The following is a 27,653-nucleotide window of genomic DNA, read 5'->3' on the forward strand; positions in this document are numbered from 1 at the left end:
GGTCCGGGTCACCTGTTGTGCCTCGACCCGGATCCGGATGCAGGGCGGGGTCCCCTGATTGGCTGATAGTTTCGTTTGCTTTTCCAATTGCAATCTGATAGGGCTTTGCCTTGACTATTGGATAGTGGGCCAAACAAGGCATTCGATGATTGGTTGGAGTATGGAAATATCTTCTCTACGCATTAATTATAAATTGGGATAATTATATACTCTCCCATGTCAAAATTCATTGAATTTATTTATATTAACAAAAAAAAAAATCTATATATACCTTTAATTGTCTTATTATTGATTTATTACGTCAAATAAAATTTTTATGACTAAATTATTCTCATACATTTTCAAATGTTAATGCATGTGAGGACGTATATCTTTACTGTTTAAGGGTAGTTTAGTCAGAAAAAAATTATTTGACTTGCAGTAATTCAGTAATTAGTCAACCGAATGTAAATATCAATTATTATTTATTTTTTTAATATCAATAAATTTAATGAATTTTGACGAATGAATTGACTTATTTAATAGACAGGTTGTAATTATCCCTTATAAATACCTGTCATTTTAGTAGCAATTTAAATAAAATAATCGATTGAAACACACTTAATATATGTTTTTAATATTTTTAAAAACAATAAATGAATAACTGATAAAAACTTATAAACTGAAGTAATTTTAAAAATACATGAAATAGAAAATAATTGAGGGAATAAATTGTTTAAAGATACATTTATTTTATATATGAAATTGTAATTTTTGCTTATTGATTTATATATATTTTTACAAACATGACGTGTTAGATTATGGGTCGATAAAGTCAATTTTAGAATATAAATGGTATCTTGCAATCGATTGTTAATTGTATCATTTCACATCACATGACAACAGAATAATGCAAATTGGCTTGTCCTACATCAATAACAAAAGATTCAACACATATGCCACGCAAAATATGTACTTTTAGCCCTACACGACAGACAGAGACTATTATTTTTTAAGTCTATAAATTATATTTTGTCTTATTAGATAAAAAAATTATAGCATTTTTTATCCTACAGGATAAAATTTGTGCCATGTTTGGTTCTATATCATAACCAATTTTAACAAGTGCATGCATTGATCCGTGATTGTAATTCATATATATAAAAAAATAAGACTTTTTACACTTATAAACAGCTATTCATAACACCACTGCATCAATTTTTATATACGATAATTGTACCCTATGGCACAGTGGTCACCCATTTTTTTTTTCTTTTTGAATTGTGATTCATTAATTTGTATGTTATATTATTATTTATAATATATTTTAAAATATAAAATAAAATTTATTATATGCACGGAGGAATGACGTACTGTCATAAGAAATGTGTTTTAGATATAAAGTGGTGATTTTTTACACCGTTACACCATTTTTTATGAATCCAAAAATACCCTTCAATTGATAAGATAACTAACTTATTCAATTTTTTAAGTTTTAAATTAACTGATAAGTTTATTTTATTTATTTATATGATATAATAATTTATATATAATATATTTTAAAAATATAAAAAATTATTTATTAAATGCGCGATGATTTATTGTGATGGCTATATATATATATATATATATAAAGTAGTGATATGATAAGGTCAAATGGGCGTTGGATGAATTGTTGGCTAAAGGGACTTCACAAAAATCTTAGCTAATGGACAAAATAACCAGCTATACCTTTTTCTTTTTTTTGATATTGAGTTTTTTTTTTTTTTTTTTTTGACAAAAACAATAATTATATAATTTTCAAAAATAAAAATATTACTGAACAATACATCATCATAAAATAATCATTATAAATTTATATAAAATAAGCGAGTTTTAACCAAAATACATAGTTAAAAAATTATACATAAAAAAATTATTTTTATTTTATATTTTTAAATACCCAGATATCATGCTCAACACGTGTTCGAATCATATATTTATCTAATACTATATCGAATATTTTTTTGGAGAATCTCTAGATTATAGATCTTAATACGTGAATGGATATCAGAGTGAATGGGGAAAATATCCATAATGTTTGGATTCGTTTTCTGAGTGTTTTGTTGTATTTTGTGAAAATAGAGAGAGAAAAACAAAGATAAACAAGTGTGTGTTAGAGATAGTATGTATGTTTGGATTTGTTTTTGGAGATAATTTAAAATAAGTATTATATATTTATTGTTGTGTTTTGGGAGACAAAAATTACTATTCATTGTCAAATCATGTCTTTGGAGATAATTTAAAATAAGTATTATATGTTTAATGTTGTATTTTGGGAGACAAAAAAATTACTATTCATTGTCAAATCATGTATTTTTTATATATATTTATGTATATATGTGTATATATATATATGTATATTTTTATGCTAAAACAGTTAAAAACACCTAAATAAGGTGTTTTTTAGGATGGCAAATATTGGGTATGTTTTGACTTGTCTCGGAAATAAGTTGGAAATGAAAACAAACATAGTGATCATTTTTTGTTCCATAAATTAGGCCCGCTTCACTTTTGGTCCTATTCATTACGGAATTAGCACTTTTAGTCTGTAAATTACAAAAATTAATACTTAACAATCACGAGTCAGCCATATAGCTTACGCCGTTAAATTATAGATTAAAAAATAAATTATAATAAAAAATACAAATTTTTATAAATTACAGAATTAAAAATACTAATCCCATAACAAATAGGATTAAAAGTGTAGCCGGCGACAAAAGTGCTACTTCCACAAGAGGGATGAGGGATGAATGGAAGGAATCCCAAGATACCTAATCTAGTATGTGATTGATGCATGAGATAAGTTAAAATATGTAATAATGGTGATAAAGACATGAAGCAATGGGAGGATGATCTTGGTGTTGTGATAAAGACATAAAAATACATAAATCTCCCCTGGTGTTGTGGAAATTAACTAAAAAGCTATTTGTGTTATAGAAATAGACAAAATATCCGAGGTGTTATTGAAAATTTTATAAAAGAATCTTGAAAAAAAATGCAAACAATCCCTTATGATATTGGAAATGAGTAAATTATTTTATTTTAAAAAAATAATGAAGGATAAATTGTTATTTAAAAAAATAATTTGCTCATTTATAATATTACAAGAGAATAAATTGCTATTCACCCAAAAACCTTCTTATGTGAAAAATAGACGTAACTGCATCACACGCGCCAGCAATGCGGGTACGAGTGGTATTTGCTGACCTTTTTAACAATAATGCTGGTGGGAATGCAGGAAGAAAGTAGTATAGGAGGAAGCAAAGGGAAGGAGGTGGACTAGAAGCCCAAATCCATTAACTGGACTATACCCAGTAAGAAATCCAAATCTAGCTTCAGCCCACAAAGAAAATATTAACCAACGTCTTTCCTGCTCTTGCTGATGCTCAACTTTATTATTTTTTTCAGTAAAGGTAAATTTCATTACAAAGAAAATATATGTACAATAGCTATATATAGTATCACATGTTCGCCACCCATACTTTCCTCTAATATTCTATATACTGTCAAAACTTGTGTAGAATCCGGCCTATCATGAGCTAATAATTTAATATGAATCTGTTCAGTCACTAGTTCGAGCAATGCCTTCAGGGCTGCTTTGCATGTGCTGAAAAATGTTTGTTTTTATGTTTTTACACCTTATCTGTGTGTTTTTTTATTTTTCAACTTTCTATATATATAATATAAAAGAGATATGATTTGACAATAAACAATGATTTTTGTCTCTCAAATCCAAACATCAAACCTACACTACTTATTTTAAAATATTTTAAATTACCTTAAAATACAAATCCAAATATATCTATCTATTTTCAACACACACTTATTTATCTTTATTTTTCTCTCTCTATCTTCAAAACACTCAAACTACAAATTCAAACACTATGCTCGTGTTTCTCTCACATCATAAGTGATCATAAACTAATGACGCAAACAAAGCTTGATTAATAGTAGTATCAAAATGTTTCTCCCTCCACTTTCTAGTTGTCCATTGATGTAGGCATAGAATGTGGTGAGAGAGGAGTATAGTATAGGGTATTAGGTAGGGCGCTGAGGCGTGTAGAGTGGGGACGTATATAGAGGAAATCTAGGTGCCTCAATTCAAATTTCAAGTTTTTTGTGGGTGTTGTTAGGTTGCAAAACTTATTTTTTTAATATTATTTTAATAAATAACTCCACATGTTCTCTCATAATTTTTTTTTTTATAAATTACAATGGGCTCTTCTCATATTTGGTAAATTTTAAATATCGCGCATTACTGGGCGTATCCATCATATATGGAGAGAGAGAAATTTTAGGCGATTCGAGCATACTAAGCGGAATCCGAATATTGTAGCTAGTTTAATTGTGAAGAATGTTAGACAGCGTATAATTGGTATTACCTTAGCTAGCTCTGTTAGTACACATGCACTTTATAGATTGTGGCGTATCCTTTTGCCGGTTGAAAGAAACACTACTTGATTCATGATTGTTGTACTATATCTTTTTCTATTTATGAAAATTACATTTACCGATAAAAAAATATCTTCTTTTTATTTAAAAAAATTATAAATATCACCTAGAATTAAAGATAGTTAACAAATGCCCCTAGAATGGGTTGTTACTGAGAAGTATTTATTGAATAATCATTAATTCAAATAATAATTATAATTTTTTAAATAATAAAAAAATAATTATAATTATAACAAATTTTAAAAGAGTTCATAGTAATTTAAACTTCAATATAGTTAAAAAATGGGGTTATCCAATTTGATTGAAAAAGAAAATAATATACAAATTGTTGCAAATATTATTATAAATGTGAGAAAAATAATTTAAATGGGCAAATTACTATATTTTTAAGTTTGGACATAATCATAAATACTCCCCTCAGATAAAAAATAATTATAAAAGTTTTAAATAGTGGGGTAAAAATTATTATTCCACCCTTCCTTATTTTTTTCAAAAATATATATAAAAAAATGAGGGTGGTTGAAGTAAATAACTCATTTGGAATATTAATTCATAAAATATGTTATAAATATTTAAAGGATATATAAAATTATAATTTATAATTTAAAAGAATATTTTGAACAGTTCATCATAAAACTGAACGAAAGTCTACACATGGGCTTATTATCGGAAGAATTTGTAATTTTTTATATAATAAAAAATATTTAAAATTATGAGAAATTTCAAAAGAGAATATTGTAATTTATCGTAATTAAATAGTTAAATGATTGAGGATATGATAATTTTTTGGGTGGGTGATATTTTCAGATTATGATTCATGTAAAAATTTATACTTACAATTTAATTTTTTCAAATACATTTATTTATTTCATGTAAAATTGTATGTCGTAACCGACTTAATATTAAAATATTATTTTTAACTATCATGTATAGAATGAATATATTGCTCTTAAGTCCTTCAATTAGTTAATAATTGGAGAATTATCCAGTAATAATTAGTGTCAGTACTTGGAATTAGGTGGGTTTTGGGTGTAAGAAGGAGCAGTTACAAGAAATGTACAAGCCTCCATTGCTGATCTTGGAGTGTTGAACACGTCCACCCTTTTGACCTAACTCTTTATATTATTTCAAGAATCTTGCCAAACCCCACGCAAATATTGGAACTGTTATTGAAGAGAAAATTCTCAAAATTCTTCAGAAGCTTCATCTTAAAGCACAAGGATCGCGTTCCGCTTTTGTGTTATAAAGTTAGATTTTTTGGTGGGAGTTGTTGAAAACTCTAGAAGATGGAGGCGGCGACGAGCTCTAGGATTCTTCCGCACATGAATTTCAATCCGAATTCGACATCGTAAGCCGTTTCTTGATCCTTCGCGTTTTTAGATGTGATTGTGTTGTTATTTCTGTTGATTTTTGCTATACGAGCTTTTCCAAAAACAATACGCCTTATTGTTATCTTGGAACGGGTTTTCTTTTCTTTCGTATGAATTTACAACTGGATCAACGGGTGGTTCCTTTCTTGGCTTTTTGTTTCGCGTGTGTAATGTTGCTGGATCAATTGTTTGACTTATCATATTTGCATTTTGTGGAAATTCTATACAAGTGTTGTTGAAAATCTACCTTTATGAATTATCGTTGTATAGTTCGAAGTAGGAAATTTTGGATTTTGAAGTGAAGGTAGAGTCCAATATAGCTTAAAAAATAAGCCTTCACTCATATGTGGTATGTGTGTGCATAAACATGATTTTGATAGAGTGGGAATGATGTTGGATATCAAAAGAGTGAAATAAGTTTCATCGCTTCATGCATTTGCAGGTCATGCCCTCGGGCTAAATCGATGTCGATTTTCTTTAATACATCCAAAGTTTCCGCTAATTCTACTTCAAATGACAAAAGGAGTAGTGTTGCTAGAGGACTGTGTCTCAGCCGTCCAGTGCAGAAGGACTTGGATGGGAGAACGTTTTGCTCGACTGGAGTGTGCACTTATCCTAGTGATGTGTTTGAGTCATATTCCCACGCAACAGAGGAAAAAATAGGAGTGATGCTTTTGAATCTTGGAGGGCCGGAGACTCTACATGATGTTCAACCGTTCTTGTTCAATTTGTTTGCTGATCCTGTATGTACTATGTCAAAAATGCATATGCCTGTTTACTTTGATGTTGCTGCTTCTTGACACTGGTAAATTGTTATGCTACAGGATATTATTCGTCTTCCCAGGTTGTTCCGGTTCCTTCAGCGTCCTTTGGCACAGCTGATATCAGTTTTGCGAGCTCCTAAAAGTAAAGAAGGCTATGCTGCCATTGGAGGTGGTTCACCTTTACGTAAAATAACAGACGAGCAGGTATTATTGATCATGGGAGAGCAGTGTTTTTCTTTTTCCATTAATATTTTCTGTTTTCCTCATTGGGATTAAATCATTTGATTTCTTTCTTGTAGGCAAATGCAATAAAGTTGGCTCTAGAAACTAAGGAAGTTCCTGCAAATGTCTATGTTGCAATGCGGTACTGGCACCCATTCACTGAGGAAGCGGTTCATCAGGTAGGTAATTAGAAGAAATATGACTTGGCTTTATCAGATGGTAATTGAAGAATTGTGTAATTCATGCTCTATTATGTACATCTTTCTGCTGTGCAAAATATTTCGTTGTTCGATGGACTTCCTGTGAAATCAACTTAATCATCTATTGTTAAGGAATTTGGGAACTCCTTACTGCTGGTTGTTTTACTGAACTTAAACCATTTTCCCTTTTGCTGGTAAATTATCAAATGTTGTATTACCGCTTGAAATTTTGTGCAGAATGTCTTTCTTGCTTTATCATCTAATTGAGCCCAAACCGTCTCATTGCTTATCCTTCTTTTGTGGTAGATTAAGAGAGATAGGATTACAAGACTTGTAGTATTGCCACTTTACCCTCAATATTCTATCTCAACAACTGGATCGAGCCTCCGTGTTCTTCGAGACATGTTTAGGTAATACCCCTTTGCAATCTGTTCCTCATCAATTACAATGCATTACAAGTCCTGTGTGATGGCATGACCAGCTTTATTTATTACTAAATAAATTGTCATATCTTCTCAGGGACGATACGTATTTGTCCAGATTACCTGTTGCTATTATACAATCTTGGTATCAGCGGGAAGGTTATATCAAGTCGATGGCCGACTTAATCGAAAAGGAGTTGCAGGTTTTCCCAGACCCAGAAGAGGTGAGTCACATTCCTGCTCTGAAGAGTTCGATACGGAAAGCATTAAACATTAATTGAACTTTAATGATTGTTACTGGAAAGGTCACGCTCCTCCTCTTTTTTGTTGTTGTAGGCCATGATATTCTTCAGCGCCCATGGAGTTCCAGTCAGTTATGTTGAGGACGCGGGTGATCCGTATAAAGATCAGATGGAAGAATGTATTTTCTTAATAATGCAAGAACTGAAATCTAGAGGAATTAACAATGATCATACTTTGGCTTTCCAGGTTGGTTCTAGTTATAAGCGTTAATTCTTTTAGATCTATTTCTTTGTGTGTGGCACATTATGACGTTCAAACCAAATCATGTTATTAACCTTCTTGCTCTGGATTAAAGATCTCTTTTGGAAACTAAAATAACTTCAGAAAATGATAAACTGATTTTGGTCCAGCATTCCGTCCGTCTTGTACATTATTAGCAGAAGCTTTCTAAGGTTAGGGAGCTAAGAAGATCTTGTTTGCTGCTGGCAGACAAAGAAAATGAAAACATAGATCGATTATGGTAATTGTTCTAATTTAATTTTGTAATTTCATGCCAGAGCCGTGTCGGACCTGTGGAGTGGTTGAAGCCATACACCGATGAAGTTCTTGTTGAGCTTGGCCAGCAGGGTGTAAAGTCTCTGCTGGCTGTCCCAGTGAGGTATTACTGCATCAATGCATCATTGAAGTTTGTTTTGAAGAGATTTCCCACATTGCATATCTAATAAATCATACATGACAATGACTTCAATTTTCAGCTTTGTAAGCGAGCACATAGAAACTCTCGAAGAAATCGACATGGAGTATAAAGAATTAGCCCTGGAATCAGGCATTGTCAACTGGGGTCGTGTCCCGGCTCTAAACTGTACACCGTCATTCATCACTGATCTGGCGGATGCAGTGATTGAAGCATTGCCTTCGGCTATGGCAATATCAACCTCTAACACCACCACTGAAGAAGCTGAAAACGACATTGTTGGCTATGCTATTAAAATGCTGTTCGGTTCAATCCTGGCATTCATTTTGCTTCTATCACCAAAGGTAATATTAGCGTTCAGGAATTACATTCCATAGAAGGCAAGAAACTGTAGGACTAGGCTGTTTGTGCTTTCCACAAAAGGAGATAGCTCACAATGGCAGCGCCCCTCGTTTGTCTGCAGTGAAACATTTTGAGAGTATTTTTTCTTTTGTGGGGTTTAAGAGATACGGTATATCCGGCAGTCGGATAACATAGTTTGAATTTTGATAAAGGTATAATGGAGCAGATATAGATGAAGCAAGCAGATGCAGTGTTCAAATTATTGTACTTGGCTCATAGCACAATCCCTTTTGGCGCTGGAATTAGCTTTAGATGTCACACAAAACTGCAGGTAGAAATCGGCAGCACCTTCTGGGCATGCAGTTCCTGACTGTAATTTTTGACATTAGTTCTCCCTCAGGAGTATGAACATAATGAATTAAGGAAGTGCTATTGTGCTTGCTTGTCTGATTATTTCCATCTCATCTCATGTCAGCGGATTAGTCATTTTGTTTGTTTGTTTGTAGGAAAATATATCTCATCTCAATAAACATATATATATATATATATATATATATATCTGTAAACACCCTTCACTACCAAAAAAAAAGAAAAAGGGACATGGATCTAGGATTAATTAAACGTGGATTCCTTTTAAAATTTTTGATTTATACTTAACTCTCTTTTATTAGTATTTAGATCAAAAATAATGGCATTAAAAAAAAAATTGAATAAATATTTGATCACGCTCTTCATTTAATATTTCTCTTCTGTATTCATAATGAGATAAATATAATGTAGGATTCAATACATTTTATAACCTTTAAGATGTTAATAAATTACTGTTGAATTAGTAGATAATTTATAAACTTATGTTTGTGAATTAGATGTGCTAGATGTAATTTAAACAATAAAAATATTGTAAGTGACTATTGAATCTATCATTTTGATGTCCAAATATCAAATGAGATAATGTGAAGGTTGATAAAATAATTGTTTTTTCTTTTCAAATAGTAATTTTATTTAATCCCTTAACCTAGTTCTAGATCCAACGAGTTATGTTTATCAATTGGTGGGCGATACCTAGATTCAAACTATTGTAATAGTTAGTAACCAGACTCGTACCTAATTTTTCTACATTAAATCCAGACTCGAATACATATCTATTGAAACAATTTGTTTGGGAATGTATTGAAAACACCTGTAAGTACGAATATCAGTATGAGAAATTTTTTAATATTGAAAATGTATTTCTATTCATTATTTTAAAATTATTGAATTTACAAACTTGTGCTAAATCAATACGACTATTTATCCACTCAAATCTAAAATAATTATTTGTACTGGATTGATTTATACTAATCTAATTTAATTCATAAACATCATACTTTCATAATATTTTAAGTCAAACTGATTAATATATTTTATTATATATGGCATTAAAGTGAATATATTACATCATTAACATTCAAGGATAATTTTATTAATTTTTATTTAATTTAAAAGATTATAACAAAGAGACGGGGCATGTGAAGGTTTATTTAGTTTAGGGTGGTATACTTTAGAGGTGTAGAATATATTTGACTCTATAATATAGATAGATAGAATGCGGTTGTTATTATTATATTTTCTCTTTATAAACACATATAAATATTATATGAGAATAAAATTAAGAAATTATATAATATTTTTACGTATGTCTACATTTTCATTTGAAACCGCAAGCAAAAAAAAAAAAAATATATTATCTAACAGTGAATTTTCCAGTAGAGTACAAGTATAACTTTAAGCTTTTTTAAAGGGACGTATAATTTTTTGCATTTTCAAAAAGAGCTTAAATATAATTAACTCTTAAATATGTTATAATTAGTACATTTCTTTTAACACATTTTACACACCACATAAGCTATCATCATCAATATTTTATCTCACAATCAACCATAAAAATAAAAAATAATAAAAATATAATCTCAATCAATAATCTATTTTATTTTCTCAAATGAGATTAGATACCAAGGAAGAAATCACTTTGGATCCGTAGCTTCATTTTACATTAATTGAATTACTATAAGGAGAATATCATTGATTATACAACTACTTATCAATATTTATGGTCTCATAATTACTGCATATAAAAATTTCCCAAAAGACTGCAATCCGCCGCTAATCCCACTTAACAAAAAAAATTCATGCATCACCCGTGATTTTTTTCCCCTCTTTTGGAGCAATGAGTGCATACAAAAGGTACTATTAACGTGAAATCCTTAAAAAAGATAAAGGGAGCACATGAAAATATAGATAGATGCGATATGAGATTCATGCCAACACAAGAATACACGTACAAAATCATGGAAATTTCTTCAACCACGGTACGATTTCAAAATATGATATGAAATGACCATATGATCAAGACACAGATTACTCTACCAAGAAATTAGAGCAGCACTGCCAAAACCATCACCTACCAAGACCACTGATTGTATATCAACCATTAATAACTGGAATTCGCACATACTGAAAGCCCATCATGTCTTTGCCAAAAGAATTACTACTAATCTGATTGACCATTATTGAATCACCCACTCTGAAATTTCACCATGCAAGTTCCGGTGTACCTCAACACTAAATTCCATCTAATTGCTTCGACAGTACCTGACAACTGCAATATGCTGGAGGAGTTCATTACACTATCCTACAAGGATAACAAAGCAGAAAGTAGAACAAAGAGCAAGATCAAAATAGATCCAGAAATCAAAAGTAATCAAGACATGTCAAGTTCCAGATCCCAACACGAGAAACCTAAATAATCGGCCTAAAGACAGACACTAATAATTGTACGGATACAGCAGCAATACCACAAAAGAACTCTGCTCATCAACTGGGAGGCGATGCTTTGGCAGCTCCACTGGGCTGTGCAGATTGAGGTGGTGGAGTTGTATCATAAGTGCCACGTGGATTACCACTGGCAGAACCATCAGATGAGTACGCTGGAGGTTGGGAATATCCAACAGCATAAGAGCTGTTGTATGCAGGAGGCTGCTGTTGCCCATAGCTAGGTTGAGTTGCTGGTGGGGCTCCATAAGGTGGGGCTGCATACCCTGGCTGAGATGTTGGATAACCTGATGATGGAGGTCTTTGTGAACCTGAATCTGTCTGAGAATAACCGGTTTGCGCAGGTGGAGCCTGGGAATGAGGATACCCAGCCTGAGTGTAGCCACCACCTTGAGCGCTGGGTGACTGCTGCGGTTGTGCATACACTGGCTGAGTAGTTGGTGGTTTTTGAGCCTGCGGTGGACCATAACTACCATAACCAGCAGGTGTTTGGGTTCCGTAACCACCCTGTGAAGATGGGGGTACTCCATAACCCGTCTGACTAGAAGCTTGAGGTGGATAATTGGGATTAGGGACGGGTTGACCTCCAGCATTGTATGACTGTCCAGGTGCAGGTGCTTGATTGGCTTCACCCTGTGTTCCATACGAAGTGGTGTGACCATCAGGTGTTGGGTTAGAGACATTACCATAGGTTGAATTATATCCTTGCTGCTGCTGGTCATATCCTGATGCTGGGTTTGGCTGCGTCTGGCCATAACCAGATTGAGCTGCACCTGCATGATAACCACCATAGCCATCTTGACCATAAGCTTGGCCTTGACTGTAGGCTGGTGCCTGACTATAACCATACCCAGAACCATCAGTAGGAGCCCCAGGGCCTCCATGTGCTTGCTGTTGCTGAGGAGGCTGCTGCTGGTTGTAGTAATCATAGCCACCTCCCTGAGCAGTTTGCTGATTTTGTGGAGCACTTGATTGGTCCCAGCCAGTGGCATACCCACCAGAGGTGGGTTGAGGAGGATAACCAGAGTAAGAGGGCTGGTTCATGTTGTATTGGGGTGAAGGACCAGGGTACGCACCAGCCTGGGCATAGCCGTAACCAGGTTGCTGCATAGGTGGTCCAGGCTGCCCCCAGTTAGTTGGTGGTCGAGCTTGATAGCCTTGCTGAGGATATCCACCAGACATTGATGGGTTTCTCATACGATTCTGCACAATTTGTTATCACAAATGAACCAAGGACAAACTGATCGTGGGCATTTCAACAAAGATATACATCCATTTTGATACATGAACTAAACATATTAGAGACACAAGTCAGAGCCACGTAAGCTGTAAAAAGAAAGATGCAAGATATCACTTCTACATATAAATTATCATATGCTAAGCACAGTTGCATCAATACAGAGATTAGACGCCTACATACCGTTCAGGTTGGGTCGTATTATTGGATTACTCCTGCAGAAGCCCATCCTCTCCCTATTCGAAGTGAATGGGTACCAAAGAATTGCAAAGACTAAACAACAACTAAAAAAAAGAACAATGACTAAAGGCCCACAGAAGGAAAGGCCGCATATGTTAAGGCACTAAATCCCAACAATATAATTCTCTGTCCACTCAAACCATCAGAAACTAGCTGTGGCATCAAAAATTGCAAGCAAAATATTGAATAAAAGTTCAGAAGAACAGGGACTTCTGGAGTTCAGGACTCTAGCTAATAACATATATCCCAAAAGGACCAAATTCAACGCAACATAACATTCAAATTCATCCTGACAAAAAAGAGCACAAAAAAATTTGATGTAACAAAATCATTGTTGTCTCCCTCTTCCCCACATCAAAAAAAAGATAGAGGCCCCATCTGCTAATTATATTTCTCCATGGAGTAAGATTATCAATCAAACCCAGAATGCAACACCTAAATCAAATGCTTTGAGCCAAAGGATCCAACAGGAACAGAAAAATTAATCAAGAGAGAATTTTCTCAACATCTGAAAATTTAAAATAAATTGAAGGTTGTTAAGCTGGCACTATTTGGAAATAAAACTTAAAAGTAATAGTTATCTAAGTAAAAGAATGCTTAGCGTCGAGGATATAACATGAATTATTAAATCTCTAATGAAAAATATCATAAGCCCTAAGTGAAAATATAGAAAAGAAATTCCAAAGAATGGTAATAATTGGCCATCTACATACAATTCAAGCAGAACAGAAACCATACATGTTGAGAATCTCTACTAGCAGTTGACAGAAATGCACGACAAGGGCGGGCAACTAATGCAGTATACACTATACAAGGTTATAACCATATATACAACATTTCTAAGATAAGACCAAGTTAAATGAGAAATGATGGTGTCTCCACCCACCCTCTACACTCTAAACCCAGTTACATTCCCCATTATGAACATTAATATGAATTAGCATAACCTGTACAGGGTGCCTTAAACAATGAGGATAAATCACTCATGCATACAACTAAAAAAATGAATAATTCATTTAGGATGTATCCCTGATGCTCTAAGAAAAAAGAATATGCTTAGTTACCTCAATCGAACAGGGGCAAAACCTGCTTCATTCAAAACCAAATATCCAAAATTCCAATGAATTGATATCTAAAAAGGCCAAGCTGATATGTATAAAATCCAGCTATTGACGAAATTTGTTGGGAAGAAACCAAAATCTTTGAAAGAAAATATTTTAAGAGATATCATACTCAAGCTATGCAGCTTGATATAGTGTAGAATAACAGTGATAACCAGGACCCATATGCTGCAACTAGAAAGTAATTATGTTCAAACCAGATATCAAAGAGTTCTCTCTCCCACGGATATTAGAGCAGCAAAGGCTGGATTCCTCCATCCAGGGATCAATTTGACAATACTGGCTAAAGATCTGCACGCCTCTATATTCATGGAAACATAGGGTAGGCAGAGAGACAAAATTGCAGTTTGAACAACATTTACTGGGAAAATCACCAATAACATGATAGAGAAGGAACAAAATAACAAGAATAATCCACTTGATGCATTTTGTATGAGAGATAAAAGAAGTGCTGATTATGTCCCAACTCTGGCAAGAGTCAAGTGAAAGTAGAACAATGAAGATGACCAAAAGTTGATAAAAATTGCCAAAGAAAATAGCAAAACAGTACCTCAAACAGGAAGGAACTGTAAGAAAAGGATCAATTGCAACTGCTAATGTACTCAAAATTGGGTTTCTTCCAGAGTATATAATGAAATACCATTCTAAATGGATGGAGAAAATCCTGAATATGGAACCAGGTTGCTGTGATTTATCAGACATCATTGAACATCAAAAAGGAATCTATGAATTTCCCATTCTGGAAACAATCAGTTATTTGAAAACAACCTGGGATTGAGAACCTTAACAATTTCTAGGGAAATCCTTGTAACGAAGTGGAGAATCATTACCCAGACAGCGGATGGCAACCAAATGGACATGAGCATGCAGAACATTCAACAAGGACAAGATATTGCATAAGATAAACTAACAAGGAGAATCAAGTAATCAGAAAAAGAAAGACAGGATGGTAGGGTACAAAGACTGAACCAACTTAGGAAAACAAAACATTAAAGTATATCATAATTTAAGAATAGACAAATCCACCATACTGAAGAATGAACTAGATCTTGTAACTTTTTAAAATAAAATTTCAAGTAACATCCAGCAACGTTCAGAATATTAGAAATATAGCCATTCTGTTTCATGCTTTCATGTGTGCAAAATAAAACCTAACATCAGTCCAGCATATTGGAGCAAACCCAACGGTTCCAAGACATGCTGATTTTCTTCCACACAATCACATAATGAATCAGAACATGCAAGAAGAAATGCGCAGGAGTGTGCAACCATTGAACAAACCTCACTGATGACTTCTTCAACCAACTGTTTGGCAGCCTCAATTTGTTCACTAGTCCCATCAATTTGTACAGTCCTCTCTTTCGACATATCACCAGGTGGCAAGTGCAGAGGTATAACCTGCAATATTATGGGGAAAATGCTTCTATCATGACAATGCAGCATTCTCAATTATACAGCAGAATAAAGCGTCAAATTCTAAGGAAAAATAGGACCCAGAGGTCTTTAGAAATCTTCAGACAATAGGTGGGAATAGGCAAGCCAACCTGAATACGAGCCCCCGTCCTTGCTTGCATATTTTTAATGGTTTCACCTCCTTTACCAATAACAAGACCCACCTGAAAATTGCCATCAATTAAATGAGAGCCAATAGACAGATAAAATGAGATAGCAAATAAACACAATACAATGATTACCTTATTGTTGGGGATCTTCATAACAAACTGCTCAGATCCAGATGGTTGCCCAGTTAACCGCCGAGAAACTATGCCAGAACCACCTGCTTCAGCCTGTCTCAAATGATAGCACACCATTACCACACAGAGGAAGAGATTAAATTGAAATTAAGATGTATCCCCAATGCATGGTTCTCAACAAATTTTCACCATCCGGTTGGATGAGATGGAGCAAATTAATTAAATGCAGTACCTCAGACAGAACATCATTGATAAGCTGCTCAGCCTTGGCTATTTGATCCGGAGTACCCATAAGTTCAACCCCTCTAGTAGCAGAATTTGGGTCCGCATCCATGTCTCTAGTGACTTGAATCTTAGCCCCCGACTGAAGCTGTAGGTATTTGATAGTCTCTCCACCTTTGCCTATAATCACGCCCACCCTGGCATTTGGTATCTCAATTTTCTTGCTTGGACCTGGATAACCAGAGGATGGAACTTGTGGTGGACCACTCAGTCCCAAACCCAAAGGCTTCTGGCTACCTGCAACAAAGCATCCTTTACAATGAGTTTGGCAAGTTCCAGTCTACTTAGCTCAATTAAATGACAACTGCCTAATAAATGAATATATTTGAGCCATGAAAGACTTCACATAACAATCTTGTAAAATTTGAGAAGGCGTTGATTTATTTTATAGAAAACACAAAGATGCATGGGCATACCGCAAAAGTTTATAACGGGGATACAAAAATTTGTAAATACCTGAATACTCCTACCCACCTGCTGATTTGAGTGTAAATGTAAACGACAATACACGCACAAACATACATGCATGTACCGAACACAGACAGAGGTACACTGAGGAAAGTCTAAAGTTAACAACGCATCAAACGCCAGACCAACACGTCCAAGTGGTAAGAACACGTGGTGCACTGAAAATTTCGAAAAATCATAGATAATAAACCCTACCATAATCACTTGAATCAAATCCCCCAGTACCGCCGCCTCCGCTCTCAACTCGCGCTCTTTTAGACGGATCAGCGTTGTTCAAAAGCCTAGCCGCGATCTCTTGTGCCTTCTGCTTCGCCAGCTCGATCTCGTTCATCGGAGGAGGCACGCTGTTGTAGGTAGGCGGAGGCGCAGCCGAGTCCGGCGGCGACGAGAACCCGGTTGCTCTACGGCCCACAGGCGACGGAGAATCCTCATACTTACGCTTGTTCGATTCGCCGCCTACGGATGAGTATAGCACCTCTTCTGCCATTACTGTAAATCTGTTGGATGTCTGTGCAGATAAAGAGATTGAGAGGAGGGTTGTAAAAACCCTAGATTGAGACACAGAAATAGATAGTGAGACACCACGGATGAGGGCTTTTATAGTCGGCTACTCGGGGGATGACCCACTCTAGATTTTTGTCCCGCGGGGTCTAACGGATATAAGTCGAAAATATCAGCCCATAAGTTTTATTTGTATGATTTACAATTTGGTCCCTAAATTTTAATCTTATTCCAATTAACCCCACTAGAATCCTGCAGTTGCATTGCATCAAAGTTTAAACCCTATCAGATTCACAAATTGGTAATACAGAGGTCCCGATCTGTTTTGGTGAAATTATAATTTTTTTAAGATATTTCATAATTTACAAGATTTATTAAATATTTGATTTTTCTTTTACAAAAATATCTTATAAACTCTAAAATTTATCTATAATATTATAAAGCAAAGCGGTCTTATCTGTACTATATAAAAAGAAAGGCTTTTTTCTCTCACAAATGACACTTATGACACCGTAACACCAATTTTATTATTATACCAATAATACCCCTAAGTTGATATTTTTGTTTTTTCTTTGTTGCTTTATTTCTTTCTTTTTTTTCTCTTTTTAAAAATATGATGTATTGGTTTATATATATTTTTTATATTCATAATATATTTTAAATCGTACAATATTATTTATTATATGCACGCAGGAAGGTCGTGCAATGGCTGCTAGTAGATACAAAAGGGTAGTTCTCATACCACTTACATCAATTTTTTTAAATACCAAAAATGCCCTTCCATTGATAGATCCTATTTAGCTTCCCAATTCATATTAAATTAATTATTCAATCACGTCCTTAATAAAATTAATTCCATGCAATTACTGCACTCCCAAATTAAATTTACTCACTTTTGTTTATTTTATTGGTAATTAAATTAAAAATAACATATTAGTATTTATTGTTTATGTAAATATAATCATCGCTACTATAATATATATTGTACAAAGTTTTAATTTTTTATTTATTGATAATTAGTGCATTAAAAAAGTTATCAATAGCTTTTGCACGTGAGGTTGTAAGGCAATAATAAACTTTAATATACAGGAATAAATTAATTATGATGTTTAATAAAATAAAATTATGTGCGCATATACTGGGCAAATTTATTTAAATAATGCAGAAAAAAAAATTTAGAGATTTGGTGTGCTTTTAGAATTGTTAGAAAATTGAGCGGCACTGCAGTGCCAACATTTGCAATTAAAAAAAATATTTTCAGTGTCACCGCAGTGATGAACCGCGGTGACACAAAAATTTTAAAAAAATATATATATAATAATCCACCACGGTCGCTGATCGCGGTGGATTGCAGAAATTTTAAAAATATATATATATATAATATTCCACCGCGGTCAGCGACCGCGGTGGATTGAATAAAAAAAAAAAAAAAAGAAACACACCAAAACCGACAAAAAAAAATTTGGTCAAACTGCAGCCTGCAATTTAGTGCTGGTGGCTCAACAATAATACATGCCATGCATGTACTTCATTTATTTATTTTTAAATAAAATTTTAAAAATATTTTATACTATGTATGAACCTATAATTTTTTTTTTTAATGAACTTAACCAAATATCCTCTTAATCCGATCATTATATATATATATATATATAGGAGACTGGTAGTTCGTATTATTATAAATTTCAAAATATTTTAAGTATGTATCAATATGATCGTTTGATTTGTTTCACTAAAAGTGAACCAACATATGTATGTTGTATGAACTCAAAAGCCAAATAGGGTATAATGTAATTTATCTTCCTGATAATATTATAAATGAGCAAATTATTCTTTTATGATAAAAGAATAATATTTAGTCCATTTACTTTCGGGCATTTTAAAAAATATGTATATATATATATATATTTTTCTCTCCAAATTATGTTTATTTTTATATTTTATCATTCATAATTTCAACTTTATCAGAATTTGCATTTTGGCATATATGATCATTTTTCAATCAATTTTTTGCTAAGAAAAACATCACATTCACTGCACATATGATATTTTACTCATACACTGCATTAAATATCACATGTGTAGTGCATATAATGATTTTTCTTTTGATAGAAAAATCGATTAAAAAACAATCATATATAACAAAGTGTAAAATTTACAAAATTAAGATAGTAAATTAACATAAAAAAATATTTAAATGAAAATTCAAACACCAGCGTAGTTCGAATTTTAAAATGTAATTTACTTTATTCTTTTTTATAATATTTGAGAGGTAAACTAATGTTTTCTTCAATTTTTATTTTGTACCCAAAAATTTTGTAATTATTTTTTCATTATTAAATTTTTGGTGAGATTTATTATGTTATCTCAAAATTAAGGTTATTATGATATAAGTTTATAATAGTTATTGAAAATATAAATATTTTTAGCTATTTATAAGTAAGCATTCTAAGTTAAATTAAACCTAAGAATATAATAAGAGCTCTCACCCTCAACGACAACGCGACTCTCCAGTCTCCACAATCCGCCCTGCTCAAAGCCAGCCCCCTTTCTCCCTAAGTCCTGGACAGAAGAGAAAAAGAGAAAATGGCTCAGCTAGCCAGAAACGCCGCCCGGATACTCCCTCAAACGGCGCCACACCATTACCGCTCCTCCCTCGCCTCAATTCACACCACCATCCCTTCCCTTGCCGGCTCATCCTCCTCCGCCCCTACCCCCTACGCCTCCGCCCCTCCACCATCCACCTCCTCCCCAGCTGGCATATCCAAGGCGGCGGAGTACGTGATCTCGAAGGTCGATGATCTCATGAACTGGGCTCGCCGCGGCTCCATCTGGCCCATGACCTTTGGTCTGGCCTGCTGCGCCGTGGAGATGATGCACACGGGGGCTGCCCGCTACGATTTGGATCGATTCGGAATCATTTTCAGGCCCAGCCCAAGGCAGTCGGATTGCATGATTGTTGCTGGAACTCTCACCAATAAGATGGCACCTGCACTCCGCAAGTAAGCTTTCTGTTTTTGTGTGAATCTCCCCTATACCCTATTTAATTCTGTAAGTTTGTTCGTATATAGAGACTTAAGGTCCCTAATTAGTTGACCTGGGGTGTGGGATGCTGAATTTGCTGTTGCTTTTTGCTCCATTGTGTTTGGTGATTGCGGATTCAGGTGGGTTTTTGGGGCTTCAGCTTGTTCTCTTTGCACGTTTGTTGATATAATTAGCTTAAAATGTGTAAGTGACCAAGGATGTGGAACAAACGAATTATCAATTATTGTCAAGAATCAAGAAGGAAGAAATTTCATTATGTAACTTGCAGTTTTTCAATACAGAATATGCTGCTGCTTCTACTAATATAGCAGCAAGAAATGGCAGTTAAGCCTCAGCCAACTTTAACGGCTAGTAAGAGTTGCCGTCGCAGAAAGCGCATTATCACTTATAAGAAGTGCTATCTCAAGAACAACAACTTTAGCTCTGTTCATTATCTTCATCAGCCATCTCGCAAAATCAGTTCCCTTTTTGGTCTGCAACAACTTCATTATTTCTTCCAACCCTCCTCAAGCTGGAAGGGGAATGAAATCCACCATACCAAGCTTGACAAGAAATGAGTGAAAAACTGGTCCTGTGAGAGCCTTAGTAAGAACATCGGCCAACTGATCCTTGGAAGATACATGAGTAGGAACCAAAAATCCGGACTTATAGTGATCACGAATGAGAATGACAATCTATCTCTAAATGCTTGGTTCGTTCGTGAAACGGTTACTAACAATGTATAATGCAGCTTTGTTGTCACAATAAAACGGAACTGGAGTAGGGATAATGATACTAAAATCCTTAAGAATATATGAAATCCAAACAAGTTCACATGCTGCTGAACCCATTGCCCTGCTGTAGATCGTGACACAGTATTTTGCTGCTTCGTTTTCCATGAGATCAAGGATGATCCAAGGAAAACACAATATCTTGTCAATGATTTTCTGCTTTCTAAACATGATGCCCAATCTGCATCACAATAACTTGTTAGAGTAGTTTGCGCATTGGAAGAGAAGAAAAGACCCTTTTTGGAAGTCCCTTTTAAATACTTGACCACATGAATGGCTGCATCCCAATATGCCTTGCAAGGATTTGCAGAAATTGGCTAAGTTGTTGCGTAGCATAAGACAGGTCTGGCCTGGTGAAGCCTAGATAAAGTAACCTTCCCTCCAGACGTCTGTAAGTAGAGGGATGAGGTAGCACATGATCAGCTGATTCTGTCAGTTTGCTACCTGCACGTAGTGGTGTAGAAGTAGTTCTTGCATTGTTCAGATTCATGTCTGAAATTATATCTTGTATGTATATGCTATGTGTGATCATAATGCCTTCAGAAGCTCGGGCAATTTCCAGTCCTAAGAAGAACTTGGCTGGCCCCAAGTCTTTAATAGTAAACAGTTGATGTAAGTATTCTTTAACTGATGAAATCTGTGTAATGGAGGTACCTGCAAGCAATATGTCATCAACATACGCCAATAATGCAATCAAGTCATTAGAGCAAACCTTAGTGAAGAGACAATAGTCGTGTCTAGATTGCTTAAAATCGAAGTTCTCCAATTTTGAAGTAAACTCACAATTCCATTGGCACGATGCTTGTTTTAATCCATAGATGGATTTCTTGAGTTTACAAACCTGCCCTGGAGGTACTTGATATCCTTCTGGTGGTGTCATGTAAATCTCTTCATCTAAATGTCCATGTAGGAAGGCATTGTTAATGTCTAGTTGATGTAGTTCCCAATTTAAGCAAGCAACAACAACAATGATAGTTGTAACTGTGACAACTTTGGCTACGGGTGAAAAACTCTCAAAGTAGTCTATGCCTTCTACTTGTGTGTAACCTTTTGCAACTAACCTTGCCTTATATCTATTTATTGTGCCATCTGGTTTATGTTTAAGTTTATAAACCCACCTACAGTCTATGGTTTTCTTATTAGGTGGCAGTGAAGTGACTGTCCATGTCTCATTTTGCTCTAAAGCTTGAAGTTCTTCTTGCATTGCTTGTACCCATTCAGTTCTTTTAGTAGCTTGCTCATATGTGTAAGGTTCCTGTAAAGCACAAATGGAAGAGAGAAAAGTTGTATGTGAGTCAGATATGTTAGTAAAAACAGGCACAAAAGTATGGTTGGAAAAATTGCATTCAAAATCCTCCATCCAAGAAGGTTTCTTTCATGTCCTTGAAGACCTCCTAAGCACAGGAATTTGTTGTTCTATTGCATCAGTCTCAATGGGTGGTATTTCATCATCATCTGCAGGTGTAATTTCATCATCATCTGCAATGCTTAAAGGTAAAACAGAAAAATCTGTAACCGGATCAGATTGATCTTCCTTATATGGGAAGATATTCTCATTAAAGACTACATCTCTGCTGATCAAGGTGACCTTCTTTTCTATATTGAATAATTTATAACCTTTTTTACCATGAGCATATCCAAGAAATACACATTTGGATGCTCTTGAATCAAATTTGGATTTGAAGGGTAAGTGTTTGTGGCAAAGCAAAGACTTCCAAAAATTTTCATGTTTTGTAGTCGGCTGGTTTGTTATACAACCTTTCATAAGGGGTGCACCAGTCCAGAATAGGGGTTGGTAACCTGTTGACAATGTATGTGGCATTCAATATAGATTCTGTCCAGAAATACTTAAAGGAGGATTGAAACATGAGAGCTCTTGCAATTTGCAAGAGATGCTTGTGTTTTCTCTCAACCACTCCATTTTGTTGAGGAGTGTAAATACAGGTTTCGTGGTGAATAATGCCTTTATTAATCAAAAAATTTTGGCATTCTTTGCTTAAGAATTCACTACCATTTTCCGTTCTAATGGTTTTAATCTTTTTATCAAACTGTGTAATGATCATTTTGTGAAATGAGACAATCAAGGGAAGAGTATCAGTTTTATGTTTCATGAGATAGGTCCAGGTACATTTGCTAAAATCATCGACCAAAGTCAACATATAAGAACAGTTACACAGGGATTGGTGGGTATAAGGACCCAAAACATCTATATGTACAAGATCAAAAGGAGCTTCAGAAAAAGATTGGCTGTGACTGAATGGAAGCCTCTGTTGCTTTGCCATAGGACATATATCACAATCTTTCATCTTGTTTTGTTTATCTTTCAAAAAAGGAACATGTAAAAGAACATTTTGTGATGCATGTCCTAGTCTTTTGTGCCACAATCCTAAGTCAACATTAGCATAACAACAAAGATAATTCTGATGTTGTGGGTGAGCAGACTGAAGTGTGCTTTTCTTGAAAGATTCTGAAGCTAAAACATATAGCTTTCCTATAACTTTTCCTATAGCCAGAACATCCTTAGTCTTGAGGTCCTGCAAGACACAAGAGGAGTTAGAAAAAATAAAAGATACACAAGAGGAGCATAATTTATTCACAGACAGTAAATCATATTATAGTTCTGGTACATGGAGAACTTCTTCCAACTGAATATGATAAAAAAAATGATTTTTCCAGATCTTTTAATAACTTTCTTTATATCATCTGCTAAGCAAACATAGGTGTTATTCTTATTATCATATAAAGTCTTGAAAAGATTAATGTCCCTGCACATATGTGCAGAGGCTTCACTGTCAATTATCCAAAAATCTTGGCTAAAACCATTAAAACAGTTAGTCTGGGGAGTCTTACCTGAGAAATGGTAAAAAACGTCTGAAATGCCAACCTGCCTGTGTTCATTTTCAGACATCAACTTCTGAAATTCATCTCTGATGAATCTTGACAGCATCCTCGTATCTGTTGTATCTTCAACTGCTGCAGCTAAATGACTTTCCAAATGTCCAGTATTCAAATCTTGGTTACTATTGGCTGATCCCTTCTTCTTTTCAACCAAGCTCTTAAACCAATCGGTGTAACCATGTATCTCAAAACAGGTAGTTTTTAAATGTCAGTTTTGCCACAATGATCACAAAACATATTCTGTTTTCAGCTAGACATTTCCTTTTCTGCATTGTTCTTGGAATAAAACTATTATTCCTTCTATTTTCGTTAGCTTGCATAGCCATATTTTGGTTGGAAGTAACGAACTCCGAGTTGACCTCTCTTTGTTTTTCAACCCTCAAAGTCATAGAATAGGCTTTATTGACACTAGGGAGAGGTTCCGTAAGCAAAATTTGGTTTCTAATATGATCGAAACTGTCATGTAAACCCATTAGAAATTGCATAAGTTGTGTAGAAAAGTTTATTTATGCAGATGCTTTAGAAACTTTGCAATCACATTGAGGAACTGACTGTAAACAGTTAAGCTCTTCCCAAAGCCTTTTGAGTTTCGCATAATAATCAGAAACAGAAGAATTCCCTTGTGAAATGGATGCAATTTCCCTTTGAATTTTATTTATCATAGAGCCATTACTTTCACCAAAATGGCTTTCTAATTTTACCCATAATTCCCTTGCAGATTTAGCATACATAAAACTTTCAGCAATGTCTTTGGAGATGGAATTAAGAATCCAAGAATAGACCATAGAGTCATTTCTTACCCATTGTTCATAATCGTCTGAGTCTTCTTGTGGTTTGACTGTTTTTCCATTGATGAAGCCAAGCTTCATTTTGGCAGTCAATGCTGTGCGAATCGAACGGCTCCAGGTTAGGTAATTCTTGCCGTTAAGAAGAGAGGATACCGAGCATGTTGCTGGATTTTCAGAGACTTGCAGTCTCAAGAAATCAATATCCTGCAGCACTCTTTTCTGTCTGTGTGTTTTGCTCTCTGTTTGAGCCATTCTTGTTTCTTTGATATTTGTTAAGTGAGGGATTTGAAAAGGAATTGAAGAAGACGAAAATTAACAGAACCAAGAAGTGGCTCTGGTACCATGTCAAGAATCAAGAAGGAAGAAATTTCATTATGTAACTTGCAGTTTTTCAATACAGAATAATGCTGCTGCTTCTACTAATATAGCAGCAAGAAATGGCAGTTAAGTCTCAACCTAACGGCTAGTAAGAGTTGCCGTCGCAAAAAGCGCATTATCACTTGTAAGAAATGCTATCTCAAGAACAGCAACTTTAGCTCTGTTCATTATCTTCATCAGCCGTCTCGCAAAATCAGTTCCCTTTTTGGTCTGCAGCAACTTCATTATTTCTTCAATTATCTCTACAATGGTTTCCAGGAGACTGGGGCAGCTGAAATCTGAAAACAACTTATCATATATTCTTATTGACATTGGTATCCAAGAGTATGGGGAAGTTCAAATTCTAAGTAAAGAACCATACGGATTGCCTTCTTGCGCTTGGGAGTTGGATGATGGAGTTGAGAACAGTAGTTGAAGGGATCAACAAGTGATTGTGATTGGCCTAGTGTATTTTGGCCAGTTCTGTGTATCAAGATTTACGAGGCAGCTATTTGGTGCAAAGACATCCTTCTGTGATGATGACCATGAACAATTGGTTTGATTTCTTTAAGTTAGATGAGTAGACGTGCAATTTCTTTAAAGCAATATTCTTGGTGAAAATTTGATTGTTTTTGACAAAATAATAAATCATCAATTGTCATGATACGACTACCTGTTCCTTTTTCTAGGAATTCAGGATGTTTTAGTGTGTCCAGGTGGGAACTAGTAGTATGAGCAGTTGATTTGACTTCTCTTCATTTAGATGACTAAATATGCAAACAAATCTGATGTTGAAACCTTGACTGCTCGACGAATAGTAACTCATGATTAATCCTGAAGTAGTTCAATGTCTGCTAGAATTAATGTTGTTTTAACATTTAAGGAGGAACCATTAGCATGAGGCCTGTGAGTACCATCCTTGATCCTATCCCCCTTCTTTGACCATGTTCTGTTAGCAGTTCAAGGTTTCTACAACTTGCAACCCTCTCTGATTTGCCATTCTCTCTTTTCTCCTTGTATTTTTCCAATATATGCTGTTCGATCAAGTGATCAACTGCTTTTGTTCATATTGGGTTGGCAGGTGTCCAATTTTGTTGTTCAATTCTGTCAATATATATTTCTATTATATTATAACCAAGTGCCAAAAAGTACTATTGGAGCTGTTTAACTCATCAAACATAACTAGTAATTCTTACACTCTTAAATCAAACTCCATAAAACACCTATGACGAACAGAAACTTCTTATATATATTAAGGAGCTGCTGATAAATAATTTGGTTGATGGAAGTTGGTGTGTGCAAATTTTTTTTACAGTAACACTTTGAAGAAAATGATTGGTCATGGAGATGGACACGCATAGCCATTGGAATTTGCATGGTCTTTCATTTTTCTCCGACAAATATTGTTAGTAGGTTCAGAGTATGAAGAAAAAGTTAAAAGTCAACTGTTCTTCCTCGTGAACCAAGAATTCGTGTAATCTGTCTTCCTGTTGGCAGTCTATGGACAATTCGCTTTGCTTAATCAAAATTGCAGCTATTCTCTGAACTTCTTTTCACCTAGAATCATGACATTTTCTTGAATCTTTTGTTGTCTTCACCAGTGTACTGGTGCTGCCATAGGTACAAAACCAATGTCCAGTCTCTATGCTGTATGCTAGAATCTGTAGGTTCTCTTTTGTGCTTGTAGTAAAAGAGTTGCGAGCTTATTGCGTCAGGTATCATTTGCTGAAGTCCAATATATTACAACTGAGCTTCAGATAAATGTTATTGTTGCCGGAAAGAGTTAAGTGCAGCAGCAGGACTTGGCATCCCAAGTATTCTGTTTTGAAAAATCAAAGTTCTTCTAGGAGAAGAATCAAGGCTACTTTGTTCCTTATTCTACTGAAGATTTTAGGAGTAATGTTTCTTGGTTTCTTATGTGAGTGAGTTTTTCAGAATAAAGTAGTCATCACCATGCATAATGCTTCAGTCAGTTCAATAAAAAGTTAAAAACTGAAAAGAAGACAGTCCGAACTGCAATACTTCCTAGGTATAAGACTTTCTTGTCGTGATTGCTAAGGAAATATGCACAGTTTTGCTACCCTTCCAAGTTATGATCTGTAGTTAAGATCGTGTTGATTTAATTCAACTAATTAGTTGGATTGGCTGGGTTTCATATAATGGTTATTGGTCACTTGTACCAATTGTATGTGCAGAGTCTACGACCAAATGCCGGAGCCAAGGTGGGTCATCTCCATGGGAAGCTGCGCAAACGGTGGTGGTTACTACCATTACTCGTACTCGGTCGTCCGAGGTTGTGACAGGATTGTCCCTGTTGACATATACGTACCTGGCTGCCCACCCACTGCTGAGGCCCTTCTGTATGGTCTACTGCAACTGCAGAAAAAGATCAATAGACGTAAAGATTTCCTTCATTGGTGGACCAAATGAAACCGCTGCTTGGTTGTGCAGTTTTGTCTGCCTGCTTGGGAGAGAAGTAAATCAAACTGGACGTGGCTTTTTCCTAAATAAATGCTTTGGAGAAGGGAGGGAGGGATATATTGGTGCTGTCACTGGTTTGTTTTCCCTTTGCTAGATTTTAAACTGCCTGAATCTTTATCTGTAAATCCGGGATGGTCATGGAATTTGCTTGTATTTTCAGTTGGTAAGAATGGTGTGTGTGTGTTTGGCATAAAAGTGGTTTATTGAGGAGTAGGCATTGATATAAAGAA

The 27,653-nt window shown here is 34.8% G+C and overlaps 3 protein-coding genes across 4 annotated transcripts; 2 read left to right on the forward strand and 1 right to left on the reverse strand.

The window, feature by feature from the left end:
* Positions 1–5,491: 5,491 nt before the first annotated feature.
* LOC105175450 (ferrochelatase 1) lies at positions 5,492–9,183 on the forward strand. Of its 2 annotated transcripts, XM_011098004.3 has the most exons (10): positions 5,492–5,821; positions 6,286–6,586; positions 6,668–6,811; positions 6,907–7,008; positions 7,336–7,439; positions 7,549–7,675; positions 7,788–7,940; positions 8,252–8,352; positions 8,450–8,732; positions 8,943–9,183. In XM_011098004.3, exons 1-10 carry the CDS (start codon positions 5,760–5,762, stop codon positions 8,946–8,948), a joined length of 1,383 nt encoding a protein of 460 aa, XP_011096306.1. In that variant the 5' UTR covers positions 5,492–5,759; the 3' UTR covers positions 8,949–9,183. The 2 variants fall into 2 exon arrangements, with proteins under 2 accessions (XP_011096306.1, XP_011096228.1); XM_011097926.3 differs by having other exon boundaries at positions 8,450–9,183.
* A 2,138-nt stretch (positions 9,184–11,321) lies between these two features.
* Positions 11,322–17,167, reverse strand: LOC105175595 (uncharacterized). Its single transcript, XM_011098121.3, has 6 exons — positions 16,779–17,167; positions 16,066–16,352; positions 15,834–15,926; positions 15,684–15,755; positions 15,421–15,537; positions 11,322–12,744 (listed from the first exon to the last, which is right to left on the reverse strand). The coding sequence occupies exons 1-6, from the start codon at positions 17,068–17,070 to the stop codon at positions 11,584–11,586; spliced, it is 2,022 nt and encodes a 673-aa protein (XP_011096423.1). The 5' UTR covers positions 17,071–17,167; the 3' UTR covers positions 11,322–11,583.
* Positions 17,168–19,561: 2,394 nt separating this feature from the next.
* Positions 19,562–27,618, forward strand: LOC105175730 (NADH-ubiquinone oxidoreductase 20 kDa subunit). Its single transcript, XM_011098322.3, has 2 exons — positions 19,562–20,086; positions 27,138–27,618. Exons 1-2 carry the CDS (start codon positions 19,671–19,673, stop codon positions 27,370–27,372), a joined length of 651 nt encoding a protein of 216 aa, XP_011096624.1. The 5' UTR covers positions 19,562–19,670; the 3' UTR covers positions 27,373–27,618.
* The last annotated feature ends 35 nt before the right edge of the window (positions 27,619–27,653 follow it).

Source organism: Sesamum indicum, linkage group LG1 (genome assembly GCF_026168435.1).
Source record: "Sesamum indicum cultivar Baizhima isolate 11 linkage group LG1, ASM2616843v1, whole genome shotgun sequence".
Classification (NCBI taxonomy): Eukaryota; Viridiplantae; Streptophyta; class Magnoliopsida; order Lamiales; family Pedaliaceae; genus Sesamum; species Sesamum indicum.